This window comes from Schistocerca piceifrons, chromosome 3, assembly GCF_021461385.2.
Source record: "Schistocerca piceifrons isolate TAMUIC-IGC-003096 chromosome 3, iqSchPice1.1, whole genome shotgun sequence".
In the NCBI taxonomy this organism is placed as follows: Eukaryota; Metazoa; Arthropoda; class Insecta; order Orthoptera; family Acrididae; genus Schistocerca; species Schistocerca piceifrons.
In genome coordinates, this window is record NC_060140.1 from 295836477 (window position 1) to 295860599 (window position 24123).

At 39.8% G+C, this 24123-nt stretch overlaps 1 protein-coding gene across 1 annotated transcript in view; it reads left to right on the forward strand.

Annotated features, from left to right (window-relative positions):
- Positions 1–4501: 4501 nt before the first annotated feature.
- Positions 4502–24123, forward strand: part of LOC124788224 (phosphoinositide 3-kinase regulatory subunit 4) — a 195436-nt gene continuing 175814 nt past the window's right edge. The window contains exons 1-2 of the mRNA XM_047255405.1: positions 4502–4725; positions 12776–12956. Coding sequence (XP_047111361.1) covers positions 4634–4725; positions 12776–12956 — 273 coding nt within the window. The 5' untranslated portion in view covers positions 4502–4633. The remainder of the gene's footprint in view (positions 4726–12775; positions 12957–24123) is intronic.

The window sequence follows — 24123 nt, forward strand, 5'->3', positions numbered from 1 at the left end:
AAGTATGCAAACAATCAAGAATTTGATTCACAAGTTTGAGAGAATGGGTAGTGTTTCTGATGACAGTGTTGGCAATGTTGGTAATCTAAAAAGGGTGAAAATGCCTGAAAACATCGAGAACACATGTGCTTTGTTTCAAAACCAGCCCCAGGAAATCTATTATACGAGCTACACAATGGGTGGGAATCAACTGGGAGACACTGTGACAAATTGTTGTTGAAGACCTGTATTTCTTCCCATATAAAATTCAAACCCATAAGTTGTTAAGCCCTGGGGCCATGGAACAGTGGTTGTGTTTCACCAACACTATTGTCGACAGAATTGATGAGAAGGACTTTGATGTGAGTACAGTTTGGTTTACATCCACATCTACATGATTACTCTGCAATTCACATTTAAGTGCTTGGCAGAGGGTTCAGCGAACCACAATCATACTATCTCTCTACCATTCCACTCCCGAACAGCACGCGGGAAAAACGAACACCTAAACCTTTCTGTTCGAGCTCTGATTTCTCTTATTTTATTTTGATGATCATTCCTACCTATGTAGGTTGGGCTCAACAAAATATTTACGCATTTGGAAGAGAAAGATGGTGACTGAAATTTCGTAAATAGATCTCGCCGCGACGAAAAACGACTTTGCTTTAATGACTTCCATCCCAACTCGCATATCATATCTGCCACACTCTGTCCCCCATTACGTGACAATACAAAACGAGCTGCCCTTTTTTGCACCCTTTCGATGTCCTCTGTCAGTCCCACCTGGTAAGGATCCCACACCGCGCAGCAATATTCTAACAGAGGACGAACGAGTGTAGTGTAAGCTGTCTCTTTAGTGGACTTGTTGCATCTTCTAAGTGTCCTGCCAATGAAACGCAACGTGTGGCTCGCCTTCCCCACAATATTATCTATGTGGTCTTTCCAACTGAAGTTGTTCGTAATTTTAACACCCAAGTACTTAGGTGAATTGACAGCCTTGAGAACTGTACTATTTATCGAGTAATCGAATTCCAACGGATTTCTTTTGGAACTCATGTGGATCACCTTACACTTTTCGTTACTGCCACCTGCCACCTGCCACACCATACAGCAAACTTTTCTAAATCGCCGATTGTGATTTGGATGGGTTTCTCAATAAGCAAAATCGGCGTGTTTCGGGGACTGAGAATCCACATTTTGTGATCGATAAGCCTCTTCACACTCAGCAGGTGACTGTGTGATGTGCATTGTCCAGTCACAGAATAATCAGTGCGATATATCTTGGTGGCACAGTGACAGGTCATTGACAGCATCGATGTTCGACACTTCAGTGGGTATTGTAGAATTTCGCTATTCGTTTGCGCCACATCATTGCCAATGATAGCAGTCATATTGAAGATGTCATAATCTAAATCCGAATATAATGTTTACAGGTTGAATAAAGTGTGTGCAAGCTGTAGTTTGTAGATAATTTAGGTTTTTTTATGTAGCTCAATAATTGTCACCCTGTAATGATGTATTGTGGTTCTTTCTGTAGATCTCAGATTGGTTTGCGTGTTGAAGGATTTGGGGAATGATGGTGAGGCAAGGTCTAAGGTTAGGAAATTTTGGAAAGTTAGCAGGGAGTGTTTTGGGAGGAAGTGGTGGATGGATCACAGTTTGATCGAACACCGAACTGAGTCAGACAGGGTTCAGTATTTGTTTTGGATTAAGTCTGAATTGGCAGGGTTGTTGGCAAAAAAGAACGAGAGTAGGTTTACAATAAGTCCAGCATCAATGAATTTGGGGGTAGGGGAAAAGGTAAGGCCTTTGGAAAAAACTGATATTTCTGTGGGAATGTATACTAGTTCCTGGAGGGCAAGGTTTGGGCCTGGGAGATGGATTTTGTATTTTGGAATTGCAGAGCAGGAGAATTTTATGAGCGGAGAGAGGTATTGTGAAGAGGTTTCGGCTTGATTTAGATGGCTTTTGTAGGACTAGACTGGTGATGGAATTTGAACAGATAGAAATCATTGTGGAAGCAGGGTTCCAGCCCGAGATAGATAATAGGATAATCAGACCATTCGGAAGATTCCATGAGCTAGGCAACAATGGAGGGACAGGTAATGGGACTAGGTTCTGGCTAGGCATAGATAACGTTTTCTGTATTGACACAGGTAGAAGGAGCAAGGATCTACAGTGGGGGATAAAAAAAGTGTAAAAATACCTGGAAAATACACTCTAAGGCAAAAGAAACGGTGTACTATGAAGGAATTATTCGAATGTATTCATATTCATATTTATTCACCTTTAAATATTTTATGTAATCAGTATCTTTAATAAAAGTTGCATATACATTGTATACATACACACACACACCCACACACACACACACACACACACACACACACACACACACACGCACATATATATATATATATATATATATATATATATATATATATATTTGACAAGACAAATTGCATGCATAATATTATATTTTTTAATTTTGTAATATATACTCCTTTCGCATAATGTACCATCAAAATTGAGTATCATTTATTGCTCTCTCTTAAAATTCTTGAACTGTATAAAATACTTCACTTTTTATCCATTTTGCTACTTTTACTTTAAATTGATCCATGGTCATAGAATGTGCAGTTTTTGGTAATTTGTTAATAAATGTGGATGCTAGATACTTATAACTGCAGTGAATTCTTGATAGTCTGGCACATTGGATGTCAGTTATATGTATTCTTGTATTATGTGAATGCATTGCCATCCTAAGGTCAAAGTTATTTAAATTTTCTTTGCCATATATCAGGCACTTATAAATATACAAGCCAGGGACTGTCATTATATGTAATTCTTTAAAATGCTGCCTGCATGAGTCTCTGGGTGGTAGTCCTACAAGGCATGTGATGCCTTTTTTTGCCATCTAAACGCAGTCATTGCAATTGGGCAGTTTCCCCAGAGTATAATCCCATAAGCGTGATTAGAGAGGAAGAAGGCAAAGTATGCATATAGTATTAGTCTTCTACTAACAGAGCCTCTCAGTTAATGTAACAAGAAGATTACACGTGAGAGTTTTTTCATAGCATGCCTGTGTGAGTTTCCGAGCTAAGGTTTTGGTCGATATGGAACCCTAGTAGTTTTACAGATCTGTTTTCATATTTTGGGGCATTCAAATTAAATACAGTATCTTATGTCTTATTATTATTTATCTGTAATGAATTTTCCTGAAACCAGCTGGTGCATCTGCCCATTGCTATTGTTACATTATTTTGTAATTTACCCAAGTTGTTTCCCTGAGTAATTAGCGTTGTATTGTCTGCATACAGTGCCATGTCACAAAGTAATGAAGAAAGCAAACCATTTATGTAGACTACAAAAAGGAAAGGTGCAAGTACAGAGCCCTGTGGTATTCCTTTGGTAACTGGCAAGAAGCTGGATCTTTTTTTCTTTTACAGCCACTGTTTGTTTTCTATTACATAATTAAGATTGTAATAGTAGAAGAGTACTCTCCCCTAATTCCGTAATACTGTTGCTTTCTTATAATAATATTGTGGGATACAGTATCGAATGCTTTCTTAACTTCCAACAGTCTCGCACTAATTATGGATTTATTCTCAAAAGAGTCGTATACTTTAGTGACAACGCTCTCTGCTGCCTTCACAATTGAGAGACTACTTCTGAACCCATACTGTGTGGAACATAGCAATTTATTCGATTCAAAATTCTGGCTCATTTGCTGGTGGAGACAGTACTCTATTATTTTTGAAATTATGGCTACTAGTGAGAGGGGTCGGTAATTGTCAGGTAAATCTTTGTCACCTTTCTTATACACAGGTATGATAATAGAAATTTTTGAACAATATGGGTAAATATCTTAATTTAATGTCTTATTTATTACCCTTGTTAAGGGGATTATTATTCTTTCTCTTATATTTTTTATAACATAATTAGATAAATCATAGTAGTCTTCAGCTCTGGAGTTACTGAGCTTGGCTATTGACATATGTCACTAGATGTGATGTACTCGTACTTGTGCAAACAAATGAGAACAGTTTCAAAAAATCTGAATGCTTTATTCAAGAGAAAGAGCTTCACACACTGATCAAATCAATAACGCTTTGGTCCACCTCTCTTGCAAGCAGTTATTCCACTCGATCGATGGAGGTGTTTAATGTTCTCCTGAGGGATATAGTTCCGGACTGTGTAGAATTGTCCACAATATTTCTAAATTACTTTGTGTATAGATTATAGTATTAGAGAAAAGATATTAATTACATTGTAAACTAATGTATTAAGTAATTCTCGTAATGATATCTTTTAGAGGTGAAGTAGCCCAATTTGTCCAACAGAAAGTTCAGTAATTAACTCCCTTAGACGGTGAATGGGTGCAACTGAAGCTCCGTGTAAATAAAAATACCTTAGGTATTGCCGCTTTCGCATCAGTTTACTTCGCTGTGGAAATGTTACACACTTACACCCAAAGTAGCACGCGCAAGATCAGCGACCAAGTCCACGAGTCCAAAGATCTTCTGCTGAGTGTGTCATGTGTAGTGTATGTGGGTGATTGTTTTTATTTTTATTTTCAAATTAATGACAGGAGGTTGTATGTGAATGTCACATATTGTAAAAAGTATTTTCACGTGAAGGGCAGTAAATTAAAATGGGGAACCAGCTTGTGGGAATAGCGCCCTCACAGATTTTCCCAGTGGAGCATTATTTAACTGAACATTCAGACCTGCACTTTGACGTGAAGTAAGTGACACCGTCTGCAAGTAACACCGTGAAAAATTGGATTATAGCCCTTTGAGATTAAGAAACAATAATACCAATTTGCTGCCTATTTATCCAAAACAAATATTTAGTGAGTTTTCCCACTGTGCGTCCTAAAAGAATACGATCATTATGACACTTAACTCTCGTTACCGCTGGGGCCGTCGATGAAGAATTAACTACTAGAGAATTAATACATTGCAGTGACAGTTGTTCACTCCTTCATTTCAGCACCACTCTTGGTAATGGCACGAATTTTATGAGCTGTATCTACAGCCAGTTCCAGATGTGTGTTTCTAAAATTAAATGCTTCTGCCATGAATCACTGCACTGAAGATTAAGTAAGGGAATCACTCCACTCTCGTACCCACATTGTAAAAGCAATTTAGTTAAACTTAATTTTTAAAATAATCTGAAAGGTGCAAACAAACCACATGCAGTTTTCATCATTCAGAGGCTCAACAAGAGAGTTTTGATGTGTTTGCATACCTTTGTCAGTGATCATGGAGGTGCCACTTCGTCCAGGAATTGCTTGCTTAACTGCTAACTGGACATCAAATCCTATTCTTTTCTCTCTCTCCACCTAGGTAGAACAACTGACTTATTACCAGTGTTCTCACTATTGGTGAATTCAAATAGAGAAAGAATACATTATTTTGAAGATGAATGTCAAGGGTAAAATATTTTTGGTGTACAGTGTCAGATATACTGCAAAAACTGCTAAGTAATGAAGGAATCAGTAATGAGTCTGTCAGATACAGTGTTCTTGGTAATAGCCTGTGAGCCTGTGGTAATCCTATCCTTTTTTTACTTTTCATTATCAGTTGTGGCAGTCTATGTTCAAGGCTCAGGTACAGTTACCCACATAATCTTTAGTAGTGTTTTCACTGACTTGAGCCATCACACATTCTTCTTTTCATTCTTTTTTTCTTTTGTTTCTCTCCAGAAATACACACCAAATCATAGTGTGCATTGTTGAGACCATGATTTTATTAAAAAGAAAAAAAAGAAAGAAAAACCACAAATGCCCTATCCATGAATACAAAACAACAATCCTTATGTTGTGGTCACATGTTGAAGTACCATTAAAGAAATTAAAGAATGTGTGTGTGCCACTATGCAACAGACATTTTAAATTATCTTCAGTGGGATTTTTATATAATTAGTGACAATGCACGGATTTTCAAACGTGAGTGAAAGTTTTTCGTTTGGCAGTTTCTTCCTATTGCCTGCATGGATACTTAGGTTCACTTGATTATTTTGTAGCAGTTCATAGTTACTCTAATGAAACAAACATTAGGAAAAATCAATACCTGTAAAGAGGATTGAGGCTTTTATGCCTGCGCCAGAGCAAGCACCACCCTCCCAAATGTGAAGTCAGTGTCATACCAACTGCATGCCTCATTCAGTTGGTTCTTATTGTACAATGTTCTTTGATATGCACAGGCTATGGTTGAAATGGCCCCATTTCCTGTTTCCTATATGAAGCTTTTTAAAAATAAATGTATGTTCATCTTTTATGATTTCAGTCATAAGCATAAATTTTTACAGTTGCAAAGCTTTTAAGTATTTAGATGTATCTGTAGGGACAGATAATTTCCAATCTTGCAGTCATTCATTACATCCTGTAGATCACCTGAGAAAGAAGAACCCCAGGGATATGAATCAGCTCAAGATAAACACTAATAAAAGACAGGAAAATCACGGAAACTTAATCTGTAGGCTACATAATTTCATTAACAATACCCTGTCACTATACTGTTTAAATACAATCTTTGCACCTGTCAGTTAAATTTAACACAGCAATTTAGGAAGATATCTGCTGCTTTGAAGGAAAAAATTTGCTGCTCCCTTAGCTCAGTTGTTTTAAATAACTGTAGTTTTTGTTACATTGGTAATTGATCATTTTGACCTAATTGATTAGGATTGTATTTTTGAAAGAAAATAGTTTCTTACATTTGTGAATACAAAGGCATGATTAAAATGTTCTGCTGCTAGTTAGAGAATACTCTGCCAATATACTGGTGACATCATTCAAACAGTGGAGATATGAAATGGCCAGTGGATTTGTCACTAACACCATTAAAATATTAGCAAAACAAAAACTGAGAAATTAACAGCAACTTCAGTAAGAGTTAGGTAGCCTTTGCATTTTTCGTTGTTTATCTATGATACATATATGTGTAAAAATATTCACTGGAGACTTGTCGGTTACCTAGAGAATGCTTTCGAAATTTACCTCGCAGTTTTAGTTTTGTGATGAAGAGTGTGTTACATATGATAAAGTGCATTTATACATGACGAGGACGCAAAAAGTAGGCTACACTACAGGTCAGTCTGTTACCGCACAATCACATTAGCACCTTTCAGCCTAACCTAGACTTTGGGTTATACTAAATATTAGTTTGTCACAACAGCCAAGGTTTGGGTGGGGGCAGTATTCCAGTTTAGTTGGAACTCCATCAGAATAGGGTGTTTTGGGCATGGAATTAGATTATTCACTTCTTGAAATATAATAGAAACTTGAAAATATCAGACCACAGTGGGAAAATACTGTTTCTATCAGGGAAATAAATTTAGTTATGTTATGTGCTGTGTAAAAAAAAGAGAGAGGACAATGAAAACTTTGTTGGCTCCTACAATTCACATGCAAACTATCACCATCCAAACTAACCTAGGTCTTAGGATATACATTTCAGTCTTTCATCGCAGCCTTAGCAAAAATAAAAAAGGCGTACGAGGGTCTGATACAGAACACAGTCCAAAACTTTGTTCCTCTAGACCACTAACTGCCACTACTCACAAGAACTGAACCAGACAATATAAACAAAACACATGACTGATACCCAAAATGAAACATACAAACAGAAACATGTCAGATACCCCCTACACAACATTTGATGTCATATTCCAAAAAGTACACTGATAGCTCACATTGTTCACTAGGCCCTTATCATGTAACTCTACAAGGAGCACTCCAGGTTGCAGATATTTTCAATTCTTGAATTTGGATAATAGATAATTCATGGGATTGCTGATGATGTATGTTTTTATTTTTCTTCGTAGGGATTCCTCATTTCTTGCTTTATTTTAGATGGGAACCGAATATCTTTGCCTAGATTATATAGCTCCATCCAGAACCCATGATGAAGCAGCAGAGTGTACACAAAAATAATTTTATGTCATTTATTATAACATACATACATACTCTGCAAATCAATGTGAATTGGATGGTAGAGGGTATACCCCTTGCGCCAATTGTTACGGTTTTTTTTTTCTGTTCCATTCACATAAGGAGCATAGGAGGAATGACTGTTTAAATGCCTCCAAACAAGTGCTCATTAAGCTAATCCTTGTCCTCATGATCCCTATGGGAGTGATACGTAGGGGGTTGTAATACATCCCTAGAGTCATCATTTATAGCCAGGTTTTGAATCTTTGTAATAAGGCTTTTTTTGGTATAGCTTATGTCTGTTTTAAAGAGTCTACCAGTTCAGTTTGCTCAGCACTTCTGTGACACACTCCCATGGATCAAACAAATCTGCAACCATTCATGCTGCCCCTCTCTGTATACATTCACTTGAGCAATGTTCTAAGATGGGGCGCATTATTGATTTGTAAGCAGTCTTTTTTATTGAATGATTGCATTTTCCCAGTATTCTACCAATAAAGTGAGATCTACCACCTGCTTTACCCACAACTTAGCCTATGTGATCATTCAATTTCATATCCCTACAAAGTGTTACACCCAGGTATTTGTGTGAATTATCTGATTCCATATGTGACTTGTTAATATTGTAGTCTTAAGAAACTAATTATTTTGTTTTGTGAGGCACACAATTTTACATTTCTGAACATTTAAAGCAAGCTGCCAGTCTTCGCAACATTTTAGAATCTTATTAAGTTCTGACTGAATATTTATGCAGTTTCTTTCAGACAGTACTTTATTACAGATAACTGCATCATCTGCAAAAAGTATGAAGTTACTATTGATATTGATTGCAAGGTTATTAATATACAACATGAACAGCAAGGATCCCAGCACATTTCCTGGGGTACACCCAAAGTTACTTCCACATCTGCCAGTGACTCTCCATTCAGGACAACTTGCTGTGTCCTCCTTACCAAAAAAAATCCTCAATTCAGTCAGAAATTACATTTGATACTCCATATGATCATAATTTTGATAATAAGCATTGATTTGGTTCTGAGTCAAATGCTTTTTGGAGTTCAAGAAATACACTGTCTATCCGAATGTTGTGATCCAAAGTTTTCATTATTGTATGTCATGTGAGAACAGTATGAGTTGGGTTTCACGTGATCATTAGTTTTGGAATCCATTCTGGCTGGCATGGGCGAGGTCATTCTGTTCGAGATGTCTCATTATGTTTGAGCTCGGAATATGTACTCAGATTCTGCAACAAGTCAATGTCGAGGATACTGGATGGTAGTTTTGTTTTTGTTAACAGGTGTGACTTGTGCTTCCTTCCAGGTGCTGGGCATGGTTTATTATTCAAGGGATCTTTGATGAACTACAGTTAAAGGAGGGGCTAACTCTGCTGCAAAATCAGTATAGAATCTTTACAAATGTTCCTAACATACACATGTGTGACTACTATGTCCCGTTTTATATCTACCTCTTACATCATTACTTATAATTCGAATATGGTGCAAATCACTTTTATTGTCAGCAGCAAAGAGTATTAACAAAGTGAGTATTAGATTCCATGATTCTTAAAGACACCTCTGCATATGATTATCTGCTTAAGCTTATAAAATACTTTAACAACTGTTCTGCAGAATAAATACTGTATTTACTGGTACTTTAGGTGTACTGTCTCAGAAGATGATTAAGACACTAGGGAGTAAAAATATGTTAACCAAGCCAACACCTTTCTTCAGGTCAACACAGCAAGGGATACTTGTGAGAGAGAAATGTTCTGACCAGATCTTCTTGATTAGTTTATCTGTGTGTTGACTCAATTTAAACTGAAACTTCCTGGCAGATTAAAACTGTGTGCCCGACCGAGACTTGAACTTGGGACCTTTGCCTTTCGCGGGCAAGTGCTCTACCATCTGAGCTACTGAAGCACGACTCGCGCCCGGTCTCACAGCTTTACTTCTACCAGTATCTCGTCTCCTACCTTCCAAACTTTACAGAAGCTCTCCTGCGAACCTTGCAGAACTAGCACTCCTGAAAGAAAGGATACTGCGGAGACATGGCTTAGCCACAGCCCGAGTTCGAGTCTCGGTCGGGCACACAGTTTTAATCTGTCAGGAAGTTTCATATCAGCGCACACTCCGCTGCAGAGTGAAAATCTCATTCTGGAAACATCCCTCAGGCTGTGGCTAAGCCATGTCTCCGCAGTATCCTTTCTTTCAGGAGTGCTAGTTCTGCAAGGTTCGCAGGAGAGCTTCTGTAAAGTTTGGAAGGTAGGAGACGAGATACTGGCAGAAGTAAAGTTGTGAGACCGGGCGTGAGTCGTGCTTCGGTAGCTCAGATGGTAGAGCACTTGCCCGCGAAAGGCAAAGGTCCCGAGTTCGAGTCTCGGTCGGGCACACAGTTCTAATCTGCCAGGAAGTTTCATATCAGCGCACACTCCGCTGCAGAGTGAAAATCTCATTCTCAATTTAAACTCATTGTCCAGTGTTTCTTAAGGCAAACACCAGGATTGTTTCTTTGCTAGGGTAACTATTGGTTTCCTTCTCCCAGTCTGATCTTGTATTCTGTCTTAAGTGACCTAATTATCAACAAGATTTTGAATCATTGTCTTGTTTCTTTTGGCTGGGCCTGATAAAATTTCCATAAACTGTTGATTTGTTAGGAAAGATGTGTGAGAGGATGGAAGGTCAAATGCTGAAAATGCATCAGTGATTAATGATCAGAGTGACAAATATGGAAAAGAAGTGGGAAATGACCTGTGACACACTCAAAATTGTGGACATTGGAATTCATCTAAATCCACTATAGCAACCATGACTTCACTCATACAGTTTTGCCATAAAATATATTTGAAATAATCGAAGAACCAATATTTACTAATTAATTGGAATTTTGGTGGCAACTAATATTCCCCTTTCCATCATCAAATATCAAATAAGTTTAAAAATAAAATTAAAAAAACAAAAAACGAAATTCAGTGTCATTATCATCAGTTAACCTGTATAGCAGAACTGAACTGCATGATACCAACCAATTACAAAGCAATGATACCTGAAACACACTAAGCCATTTATGATCAACGAGTGGTGCATTATTTGCAAGATTTATATAGCGAAAATGAAATTCACACGTAGCTAACCAAACATGAAAGAACGATATTAAAAAAACCCAAGTCAGTTACACTATAAGACTGATACTGTTATATGTACTTCTGTTATATGTGTTTGAGATACAGTGCTAGAATGAAAGCTGCATTAACCACTAAAATAAGTACAAATGAACAACATTCATAAAGACAGCAAGTAACATACATCTGGTATCATTAACTTCACTTTACACACACAGAGTTAAAAGTGAATCTATGATATGTACAACACACATTAATATATTCACAACAGCACTTAAAACATGAATAAACACATCACATGAATATACTTACCTATCAAAAAACACCATAGTACAAGAAAAAATCTACATTAAAAAACCTATAAAAATCAAATACCATCAGTACACAAAAAACATACATAAATGTCTTACATAAAATTATGACTCCTAGTGTAGGAGGCCCTTTCACCATATTGATAGAATTTCCACAATTTTTTACATATAACAATTACATCAATACACCACACTTTCAAGGGAAAGTATGGTGCTCGGCATGTCGTGCATCTCCTCTGTCAACATATGGCTGTTACACTTAACTGTTCACCAATCAGACAAGCAACACACTCTACAGTATTTTACAAATTGACATACTAAGTAGTTTTATACTTCAAAATTTACCACAAGAAAACCCTATCTCAAGCAACACATCTAGTTCAAAATATCCTCTTCTCAAATGGGAGATTTCAAATATTCCACCCGTATATGGCATTGCTTGCCACAATATCATTAAAATGCAAAGCCAATACCTAGTATTAAGCACTTGATCCAAGAATTATTTGTATACTTTTGTTCTTGAAAGATCTGCAAAGTAGGAGTAAAAGTACTCAAAAAGTTCGGAAGTTGTAATGTTGGGTATCGACAGACTAGTCAGTACAATAAATTTTTAAAGTGTGTGGTTGCAATTTTACTTCAAGTGGTAAAAATATTGATTATAATTGGTAGTGACAATAGACTAATGTTTTTTTTTGTTTATACATGGTTCATTAGGATATTTGTAATACTACATGTATGTATTGTGCGTATGTGTAGTGTAGTGTAGTGTTTGTGTTGTATTATGGTGGTGGTGATGATGAGAGATGGGAGAGGGTGAAACCTGGTGCTGACACAAGCCTACTTCTTGCTATTAGCGCCAAAGGGGCTTCCAAGCTTAATGTCTCCATCCATTGGATGGATCACCATCAACAGTGTCACATGCCCTCACTTCCTGAGACAATGTGGAGAGGTTTGGTATTTAAACCGGGACATTGGCACAAAGTCTGGTGGTCAGGAACTTTCACACCATTACTACCACTCCCCTTGTTAGCCAAATACTGGGTGAGAAAATTTTTTCCACCACCAAGATTGAAACCAGCTTCCTCCTGGGTCGAGTGCCACTGCACAAGCATGCATTAGCGACCTCGGCCATGGAGGCGGGTAATAAGACTCATGTGTATGGAAAGAAAACAGAGATGTTCCAGATTATTAATTTAGTGCTCTCATGGTTTGTGAGGTGGAGTGCCTTTAATTGATAGTCAGATAATATACATTTATGGATGTAGACTTGCTGCAGTTGTTACATGCTCATGCTTATGATGAGGTTTTAGCCATTAATCACCTGTTTTTTTCCAAAAAACTAACTTCAAATTATTTTATTTCTTTTTTAATTAAAAAAGTTTGATACTTTAAAAACATTTTGTTGATAGCAATTTCTGTTCACTGTTACAGTTTGGGAAGTACTCGATTCTTCAAAGTAGCTCGAGCAAAATCTCAAGAAGGATTGATTGTTGTGAAAGTGTTTGCCATTCATGACCCTACACTGCCACTACAACAATATAAAGATAGAGTTGAAGATATTCGAAACCAGCTACAAGGTGCTGTTAACTGCATACCTTTTCAGAAAGCTGTGGTAAGTAGAAAATTTGAGTGTACCCTGCACTCTTCTTTTGAGTAGAACTATGTTATAAAGTAGAAATTATGTGAAACTAAAACCCTTAAATTGCTATAAAAGTGAGATCATTCCAAACCATAGGCAAAGATGAGTAGTCTGTGTGGAAGCTGTTTTTACTACTGCCTAGAATCACTCATTATTAACCACTACTATCATTAGGCAGTCCTTGCATAGGGATATAAGAATAAGAATCCCTATGTTCCTGAAGAGGTTTCTGGATGATGCTTGTTTATCAACTCCACACAGAGATTTTAATGCAAGCTTGTGTAGAATAAATATTTTCTTGGTCTTAGCTGTATTATTACTTCAGAAGATTGCAGCATAGGGCAGTGTTGAATGAATGTATGCTAGCAATTCCGTCAGCAGGTTAACAAAATTAGAAGTATTTGTAAGTTTGAAAGAGGCAGAGCTGAGCTTTTTGGTTAATTTATCCACAAGCTGGTGCCACCTCAGTTTATTATCCAGCTGGATACTTAGATACTTCACACATGCAACCTCATGCAGAATGTGCATGTTGGTCTCTATTTCTGGTGCCTGAAAGTAATTTTGATTTATTTGGAATGAATAATATGAATCTTTGTAAGATTAAGTCTTAAACTGTTTGCTGTTAACCAATTGTAAGGCTGTTCCTTTATCCTCTGTACTTAGCTGGTCGTGTGGGTATATTTGGGTCCTTTATCAGTATGCTAGTCTATCAGCAAGCATCACAATTATTGAAGCATTATTGAAGCATACTCAAATATTGCAGGTCCAGAAAAGGAGCAGGCCAAGCACCAAACCTTGCAGTACACCATATTTAATGTTTACTCTGATGCGACCATATGTTTTATGTTGTTAAGTTATGCCTCTATCCCTGTAAGAGGAATACCTATAAGACCATATCATTTTTGTTTTCATTTTTATTATTTACACAATCAAAGGCTTTGGCGAGACCATAGGAAATGACAAAGGATAATTTTTCTTGTTTAGTTCTACCAAAACCATGTCTGTGACATCATATATTGCTTTATCAGTAAATAAGCCTTTATGGAAACCAACATGAGCTGCTGTGAAATAGTTATTCTCAAAAAGATGCTTCAGTATTATGTTATAAGCTGCCTTCTCAACAGTTTTTGAGAATGCAGGATTACTTGCTTATGGCCACTTTCACAAATGGATTTTACTATTGCACACTTCTGTCTTTCAGGAAATACATATGTACTCATTGACTGCTTACAAAGGTAACTGATGGTAGGCCCTTCCAACTTAGTATGAGATTTTAGTACTTTTGTTCAAATATCATCATATTAAGAAGAGTCATTACTTTTCAATGATCTAATGATTTTTGTGGTCTTTGTAGCACATGATTTGGCAAAACTGATGTCAGATGATGTAGTGGGTAATTTTTATCTGTGTGATTGAAGTTACTTATTCTTTGTGTAGCCGCTACCATGTACGAGGGGAGTTTGAAAAGTCCGTGCAAAAATAAGAGCTACTTACGTGTTTGGGGTACACTTTTTTATTTTTCGACATTGTCTCCTTTTAGACTTACACACTTTGTCCAATGCTGTTCTAATTTGTTGATCCCTTCCAGATAATAGGAATTGTCCAAGTCTGCAAAATAGCTATTAGTTGCTGCAATCACCACCTCGTTTGAGTAAAGCATTTGTCCCGCCAGCCATTTCTTCAAATTGGGGAACAAATAGCAGTCCAAGGGAGCCAAGTCTGGAGAATAGGGGGGATGTGAAATAAGTTGGAATCATGTTTCCATTAATGTTGGGACCACAACTGCTGAGGTGTGTTGCTGGTGCATTGTGATGGAAAAGGGCTTTTTTGCGGTCCAATCACCAGCGTTTTTTTTTGCAGCTTGGTTTTCAAATGATCCAATAACAATGAATAATATGCACCTGTAATAGTTTTACCCTTCTCCAGATAGTTGAAGAGGATTATCCCTTGCGAATCCCAAAAGACAGCTGCCAATTCTTTCTGGCCGAAGGAATGGTCTTCGCCTTTTTTGGTGCAGATTCTCCCTTGGTAACCCATTGTTTAGATTGTTCTTTGGTCTTAGGAGCATAGTAATGTATCCATCTTTAATCCACAGTGATGAAACGACACTTTAAGTCTTGCGGCTTCTTCCTGAACAGCTGCAAATCATCCTTCCAACACTTCACACGATTCCATTTTTGGTCAAGCGTGGGCAATTGCGGAACCCATCTTGCAGATAGCTTTCTCACGTCCAAATTTTTATGCAAAATATTATGTACCCGTTCATTTGAGATGCCCACAGCACTATCAATCTCATGCACCTTAACTCTTCTGTCATCCATCACCCTATCATTGATTTTATCAATGATTTCTGTAGTGGTAACCTCCACAGGGCATCCAGAACGTTTAGCATCACTTGTGCCCATATGGCTTGTAAACTGTTCTAATTGAAGCTGCAGAGTCCCTGTAATGTTTATCAAGCTTCTCTCTAGTCTCCATAGGCATTTTGCCTTTCATAAAGTAATGTTTAATCACCACACGAAATTCTTTTTCATCCATTTTTTGACAAGCACTTGATTTCCTTGACTCACATGAATGCCAAACACAAATAAATAGACCAATATGGCTGAAACTTGGTGTGCGTTCTTTCTAAAGATGCTACTAACTAAATGTGACCTCAATATGCTCCAGTGGTGCCATCTCTCGGACTTTGCACGGACTTTTCAAATGCCTCTCGTAGGTATAGCTGTTTCTATATGTTCATTTTTATATATATATGTGTTTCATACGAAAAGCTGTTCATAAGATATTGTGAATTCATCATTCAACAAGAATTGCAGTATCCCTCTCATCTTCCCATATTCATTCGTTGATTTAGTAGTTAAAGATTGACTTCGTGCTGTGTAATGTTTTAACAGCAGCACATTTTGTTGAGAGCAGAAAAGAAATACATTTTTATTGCAGTCTATTGTCACATTTGTCATAGTATTGATTACCAGTTTCATTCAATTTCAAATATCTTCAATCTAAAAATGAAACCATATTGTTACAGAGACTTTTTCAAGTCTCAAACTCCTATGTTGTGTGTACGTAGACTGAAGTGACAAATGAAAATTTGTATCAAGGCCAGAATTTGAACCAAGGTCATCTGTTCACTAGGCATATGTGCTAACCACTGTGCCACCCTGGTGCAGTGACTTTGCACAACTGCATGGACTACCTTAGCACACCTACCTCATAAATCTTGATTCCCGTTCATGTCTCAGCCTACTTGTTATTCCTCCAAAACTAGAACAACATTGCAGAGGCTCTCCAACGGTAGTGGAATAGTGCCTCAGCATTGAACAAAAAGTGGGAAGCCTGTCTGAAACCCAGGCATATATGTGATTTAATCAACTGAAACTATATGGTTCTAGAGGCCTTTCCAAGTCTCAAAATGTCTATGATGTATACAGTCAAGTCTCAGTATATCAAAGACCCATCTGTGTCAAATTTTTTCTTCATTCCCTTCCTTTGGAAGCCTCAAACCTTGATATTTCAAAGAAAACCTGCCATTATATCAAATTTTTTTGGGGGACTTGAGAAGTGCAGCTTTTACCTTTGTATATTGTATTTCAGTGAACAAAAACTCTTTATATCGAAGTCACCTCTATATATGGAAGTCTTTCATGTGGTACCTCTGTACATCAGAGAGCACACAAATAGGGGAAACCCAGTCCCTCCCCTCCCTGCATCAATGCCTCAATCAGGTCTGTTTTTGATTGAGTGTGAGCTGTAAGTGCCAGCCATGGGCTCTAAGTGGAAATGTCTGACAATCGCTGAGAAGTGAGAGTTAATAGATGAGGTGAAAACAGGAGTGAAGAAAAAGAAAGACTTAGCCACAGAGTTTGGGATTCTGGCAAGCACACTGTCAACATAATGTAGATTGTGCGATTACAGCAGATGAATGGACAGATCAGAAATGGCAATGAAATGATGAGTTTCCAGATTTATAAGAGTGTTTGGTACAGCAGTTCCAACAACAGAGGAACAATAATGTGAAATTTGGTAGATTTATTTAGTAAGAAAAGGCACATTATTTTGAAGCAGCATTGGGATACGACACGTTTTGTGTGAGTAACGGATGATTAGAAACTTTCAGGAAAAGACCTAATATTATTGTTTGCCAAAAAGTGACTGGGGAAATTTCCAGTGTAGTTACCAAAATTTGTGATGAGAAACGCAGAGGATCCTTCAATATTGCAAACCAGATGATATTTTTGACATTGATGAACTTGGACTATTTTACAAATGTCTTCCAGATAAAACTTTGACTTTCCAAGGATAAAAATGTCACAGGGACAAGCTAAGTGAAGATTATGTTACTGTTCTGTTAGCAGCAAATATGACTGGCACAGAAACGATCAATCCACTTATGATTGGAAAACCTAAGAAACCACAATGTCTTTTTCTAGTTGTAATTCATCTCCTGTGGAGTACACTGCAAACAAGAAAGCATAGATGACTTCAGAAGTGTTTTCCAACTGGTTGAAGGATTTTGACTCATGAAAATTGAAAAGTTGTTTGTGAACAGTTGCAGTGCACACAGTTCTATCTGCCCATTAAAGGCTGTGACAGTACAACTTTTACCACCTACCAGTACATCAGAATTACAGCCCTTAGATCAAGGAATAATCAAGAATGATGGGTGGTCTGAATGACAGTCTGCAGTATTGATGACAGCCTTACAACTATCAACATTTTAGACATTATGAGGATACTGGATAAAGAGTGGCGAAATGTGAGGGAGCAAACGATCGTCAAATGTTTCCAAATGTGGGGTTTTGATGTCAGATGAAAATAAGGAGCTGGTGGGTTTAATGCTTCGACATGCAAAATCTTGGCTTTCTGACACTAGTGGGACTTTTGACTAAAGTTTTATTTTTTTTATACAGTACTTACAGGAGACATCCCCTGTGATTAACCGAGCGAGAAGGCACGTTGGTTAACACACTGGACTTGCATTCGGGAGGACAATGGTTCAAACCTGCATCAGACCATTCTGATTAGGTTTTCTGTGATTTCCCTAAATCACTTCAGGCAAATGCTGGGATGGTTCCGTTGAATGCGCATGGCCGACTTCCTTCCCCATCCTTCCCTTACCCTACGGGACAGATGACCTAGCTGTTTGGTCCTCTCCCCCCAACCAACCAACAAAACAAACAAACCACCCACCCACCCCTGTCAGTATCCTCAAGTCGGAATGGACAAAAATGGTGACTCACTTTGGCATCACACACATTTGTTTTGAAGATTTCGTGGATGTGGACAATGATGTCGCAGTAGCAGGATCACTAACAGTAGCCGAGGTTCTTGACTCCTTGAAGACAGTGAACGAAAAAGAAGGCTGCAACAATGATGTGGAGGAAGGGGAAGAGGGGGAGGAGGAAGTCAAAGAAGCACCATCAGTGATGGCTAGGCAGGCCAAAGTGGCACTCGACACAATCAGAGCATACGTGGAGAAGTGTGAGGAGGTAGAGGGTATGTGTTCTCAGCCATCGTTATCACACGCAATGAAATTGACTCTCAGGTGATCAAAAGTGTAAAGAAAGCTAAAATTACATACTACTTTTAAAGCTAATGATGTCTGGTAATTTTTATGTACATGCTATGTGTTTTTTCTGAATTAATTTTTTTTACAATGAAAGTATTTTATTTTAAACTAATAAATTGTTGTTTGTTTCAGAAGAAATAAAACAATATGCATAACAGTCTATCTTGATTTCTTTTTTATATTACCAAAAACTAAATATAGGTCTATATCACACACAAACATGAACAAAATCACAGTACAGTAATGAAAATATTGTGGGTTGTGAACTTTTTATGGAAACCTCATTATATCAAACCTTTGATACGTCAAATTAATTTTGCCTTCACTAGAGATTTGATGTATTGAGGTTTGACTGTACATGCATACTGAAACGATAAATGAAAATTTGTACCAAGGCCAGGGTTCAAATATGGGTCTCTGCACACTAGGCAGATGCGCTGTCCACAACGTCACTCTGGCACAGTGGCTATGCACAAGTGTACAGAATGCCCTAGCATGCCTCCCTCCTCAATTCAAATTCCCATTCATGCCTCAGCCTGCTTGGCATTGCCCCCAAAACTCGAACATTACAGAGGCCTTGGCACAAATTTTCAGTCATCGCTTCAGTCTGCATATATACACCATTTTCAGATTTGTTAAAACAAACCAAAGACATGCTGTGTTTTTATCTTACATAAGTAATTTGACGTGCACATGTGATAAATATAAGAGTTAACCCAATACTAATTGCAGTTGCAGAGTAACCCATCACTTCTCTGTGTTGTGCACAACTCATATAACTCATTAATAAACATAAATTACAAAGTCAAGAATTTTAAAAGATTTTAGGCAAGCATGTTAGGTGTCACCCTCTACACGCGGCACATCGAGATGATTATGTCACCGTGTTAAAGCAAAATAGTTCCAAAGATAAAAAAAATAAAAAAATATGATCATTGTGTAACACTAAAATTAGAATGAACAAGAAACTCAGAGTCCACATCTGTGACACATTTTCTTGAGTCTTGTATATTAGTGTAATTCTTTTAGAAGTTATTTTTCATGGCTCGGAAACACACAGCGTGCAGTTCAACTCTGCTGCTGAACTGATCTTGTTGTTGCTAAGCTGGTTCCATCAGCTGCCATAAACATCTTGCAGTGTAATTGTTTCAGTGTTTGTATGGTGGTACATGTCTATAAAAGCAAATGAAAGTGTTCTTTCCGACACTCATAGCACATGAGTAGCACATGAGTGGTAGTATATAGAATTCAAACTTTCCAAAATAATTTCTATAAAAAGTGTGACTTCTGTCACCATACTGTCCTTTTCCCCTAGGATCAGTACCTGTACCTTAAATGGGCACTTCCTCCTTCCAGTCTGGTAGGTATGCCCCATCATAAAACGTCTCTATTCATCAGGCCACTGGTCGTCTTATCTCTGTGTAGGTATGCCTGCCCTATATCCTTAGCAAATGCCGGGTACACCCCCTTGTCTTTTGTGAGTAGGCCTCATGGTCCATTGCCCTAGTATACATAATTATGTATCCATCCGCACATACACAGACACACATTCCACGTGGGAAAAATTACATATAAAAATAAAGATGAGGTGACTTACCGAACGAAAGCGCTGGCAGGTTGACAGACACACAAACATACACACAAAATTCAAGCTTTCGCAACAAACTGTTGCCTCATCAGGAAAGAGGGAAGGAGAGGGAAAGACGAAAGGATGTGGGTTTTAAGGGAGAGGGTAAGGAGTCATTCCAATCCCGGGAGCGGAAAGACTTACCTTAGGGGGAAAAAAGGACGGGTATACACTCGCGCACACACACACGCACGCACACACACACACACACACACACACACACACACACACACACACACACACACACATATCCATCCACACATATACAGACACAAGCAGACATATTTAAAGACAAAGAGTTTGGGCAGAGATGTCAGTCGAGGCAGAAGTGCAGAGGCAAAGATATTGTTGAATGACAGGTGAGGTATGAGTGGCGGCAACTTGAAATTAGCGGAGATTGAGGCCTGGTGGATAACGGGAAGAGAGGATATATTGAAGAGCAAGTTCCCATCTCCGGAGTTCGGATAGGTTGGTGTTAGTGGGAAGTATCCAGATAACCCGGACGGTGTAACACTGTGCCAAGATGTGCTGGCCGTGCACCAAGGCATGTTTAGCCACAGGGTGATCCTCATTACCAACAATCACTGTCTGCCTGTGTCCATTCATGCGAATGGACAGTTTGTTGCTGGTCATTCCCACATAGAATGCGTCACAGTGTAGGCAGGTCAGTTGGTAGATCACGTGGGTGCTTTCACATGTGGCTCTGCCCTTGATCGTGTACACCTTCCGGATTACAGGACTGGAGTAGGTGGTGGTGGGAGGGTGCATGGGACAGGTTTTACACCGGGGGCGGTTACAAGGGTAGGAGCCAGAGGGTAGGGAAGGTGGTTTGGGGATTTCATAGGGATGAACTAAGAGGTTACGAAGGTTAGGTGGACGGCGGAAAGACATGAAGGATGGATCTCATTTCAGGGCAGGATTTGAGGAAGTCGTATCCCTGCTGGAGAGCCACATTCAGAGTCTGATCCAGTCCCGGAAAGTATCCTGTCACAAGTGGGGCACTTTTGTGGTTCTTCTGTGGGAGGTTCTGGGTTTGAGAGGATGAGGAAGTGGCTCTGGTTATTTGCTTCTGTACCAGGTCGGGAGGGTAGTTGCGGGATGCGAAAGCTGTTGTCAGGTTGTTGGTGTAATGGTTCAGGGATTCCGGACTGGAGCAGATTCGTTTGCCACGAAGACCTAGGCTGTAGGGAAGGGACCGTTTGATGTGGAATGGGTGGCAGCTGTCATAATGGAGGTACTGTTGCTTGTTGGTGGGTTTGATGTGGACAGACGTGTGAAGCTGGCCATTGGACAGGTGGAGGTCAACATCAAGGAAAGTGGCATGGGATTTGGAATAGGACCAGGTGAATCTGATGGAACCAAAGGAGTTGAGGTTGGAGAGGAAATTCTGGAGTTGTTCTTCACTGTGAGTCCAGATCATGAAGATGTCATCAATAAATCTGTACCAAACTTTGGGTTGGCAGGCCTGGGTAACCGAGAAGGCTTCCTCTAAGCGACCCATGAATAGGTTGGCGTACAAGGGGGCCATCCTGGTACCCATGGCTGTTCCCTTTAATTGTTGGTATGTCTGGTCTTCAAAAGTGAAGAAGTTGTGGGTCAGGATGAAGCTGGCTAAGGTAATGAGGAAAGAGGTTTTAGGTAGGGTGGCAGGTGATCGGCGTGAAAGGAAGTGCTCCATCGCAGCGAGGCCCTGGACGTGCGCGATATATACACTCGTACTCTCTGCTGGAAGTATCATTTTGCCACGAAGAAAAATGATCCTAATCCTACCCCTAATGATCCAACTCCCCAAGACACTATCCAAATTGAACCCTGCCTGGAACAGTTCCGTCCTCCGTCACAGCGGGACCCACCTCCTCTTCCTCAAAATCACCCTCTCCAAACCTTCCAGGAATTTCTGACTTCCAGCCTTGCCTCTCAATCCTTCTTAAAAAACCTTAATCCTACTCCCAACATCACCACTGCTGAAGCCCAGGCTATCCGTGATCTGAAGGCTGACCAATCCATCGTCATTCTTCCGGCGGACAAGGGTTCCATGACCATGGTACTTGATCGTCGGGAGTATGTGGCTGAGGGACTGTGCCAGCTTTCAGACAACACCACATACAAAGTTTGCCAAGGTAATCCCATTCCTGATGTCCAGGCGGAGCTTCAAGGAATCCTCAGAACCAGGCGGAGCTTCAAGGAATCCTCAGAACCTTAGGCCCCCTACAAAACCTTTCACCTGACTCCATCAACCTCCTGACCCCACTGACACCCCGCACCCCTACCTTCTACCTTCCTAAAATTCACAAACCCAATCATCCCGGCCGCCCCATTGTAGCTGGTTACCAAGCCCCCACAGAACGTATCTCTGCCTACGTAGATTAACACCTTCAACCCATTACATGCAGTCTACCATCCTTCATCAAAGACACCAACCACTTTCTCGAACGCCTGGAATCCTTACCCAATCTGTTACCCCCGGAAACCATCCTTGTAACCATTGATGCCACTTCCTTACACGCAAATATCCTGCACGTCCAGGGCCTCGCTGCGATGGAGCACTTCCTGTCACGCCGATCACCTGCCACCCTACCTAAAACCTCTTTCCTCATTACCTTAGCCAGCTTCATCCTGACCCACAACTTCTTCACTTTTGAAGGCCAGACATACCAACAACTAAAGGAAACAGCCATGGGTACCAGGATGGCCCCCTCGTACGCCAACCTATTCATGGGTCGCTTAGAGGAAGCCTTCTCGGTTACCCAGGCCTGCCAACCCAAAGTTTGGTACAGATTTATTGATGACATCTTCATGATCTGGACTCACAGTGAAGAACAACTCCAGAATTTCCTCTCCAACCTCAACTCCTTTGGTTCCATCAGATTCACCTGGTCCTATTCCAAATCCCATGCCACTTTCCTTGATGTTGACCTCCACCTGTCCAATGGCCAGCTTCACACGTCCGTCCTCATCAAACCCACCAACAAGCAACAGTACCTCCATTATGACAGCTGCCACCCATTCCACATCAAACGGTCCCTTCCCTACAGCCTAGGTCTTCGTGGCAAACGAATCTGCTCCAGTCTGGAATCCCTGAACCATTACACAGCTTTCGCATCCCGCAACTACCCTCCCGACCTGGTACAGAAGCAAATAACCAGAGCCACTTCCTCATCCTCTCAAACCCAGAACCTCCCACAGAAGAACCACAAAAGTGCCCCACTTGTGACAGGATACTTTCCGGGACTGGATCAGACTCTGAATGTGGCTCTCCAGCAGGGATACGACTTCCTCAAATCCTGCCCTGAAATGAGATCCATCCTTCATGAAATCCTCCCCACACCACCAAGAGTGTCTTTCCGCCGTCCACCTAACCTTCGTAACCTCTTAGTTCATCCCTATGAAATCCCCAAACCACCTTCCCTACCCTCTGGCTCCTACCCTTGTAACCGCCCCCGGTGTAAAACCTGTCCCATGCACCCTCCCACCACCACCTACTCCAGTCCTGTAATCCGGAAGGTGTACACGATCAAAGGCAGAGCCACGTGTGAAAGCACCCACGTGATCTACCAACTGACCTGCCTACACTGTGATGCATTCTATGTGGGAATGACCAGCAACAAACTGTCCATTCGCATGAATGGACACAGGCTGACAGTGTTTGTTGGTAATGAGGATCACCCTGTGGCTAAACATGCCTTGGTGCACGGCCAGCACATCTTGGCGCAGTGTTACACTGTCCGGGTTATCTGGATACTTCCCACTAACACCAACCCATCTGAACTCCGGAGATGGGAACTTGCTCTTCAATATATCCTCTCTTCCCGTTATCCTCCAGGCCTCAATCTCCGCTAATTTCAAGTTGCCGCCACTCATACCTCACCTGTCATTCAACAACATCTTTGCCTCTGCACTTCTGCCTCGACATCCCGGACGACATCATCCAAGTGTCCGGT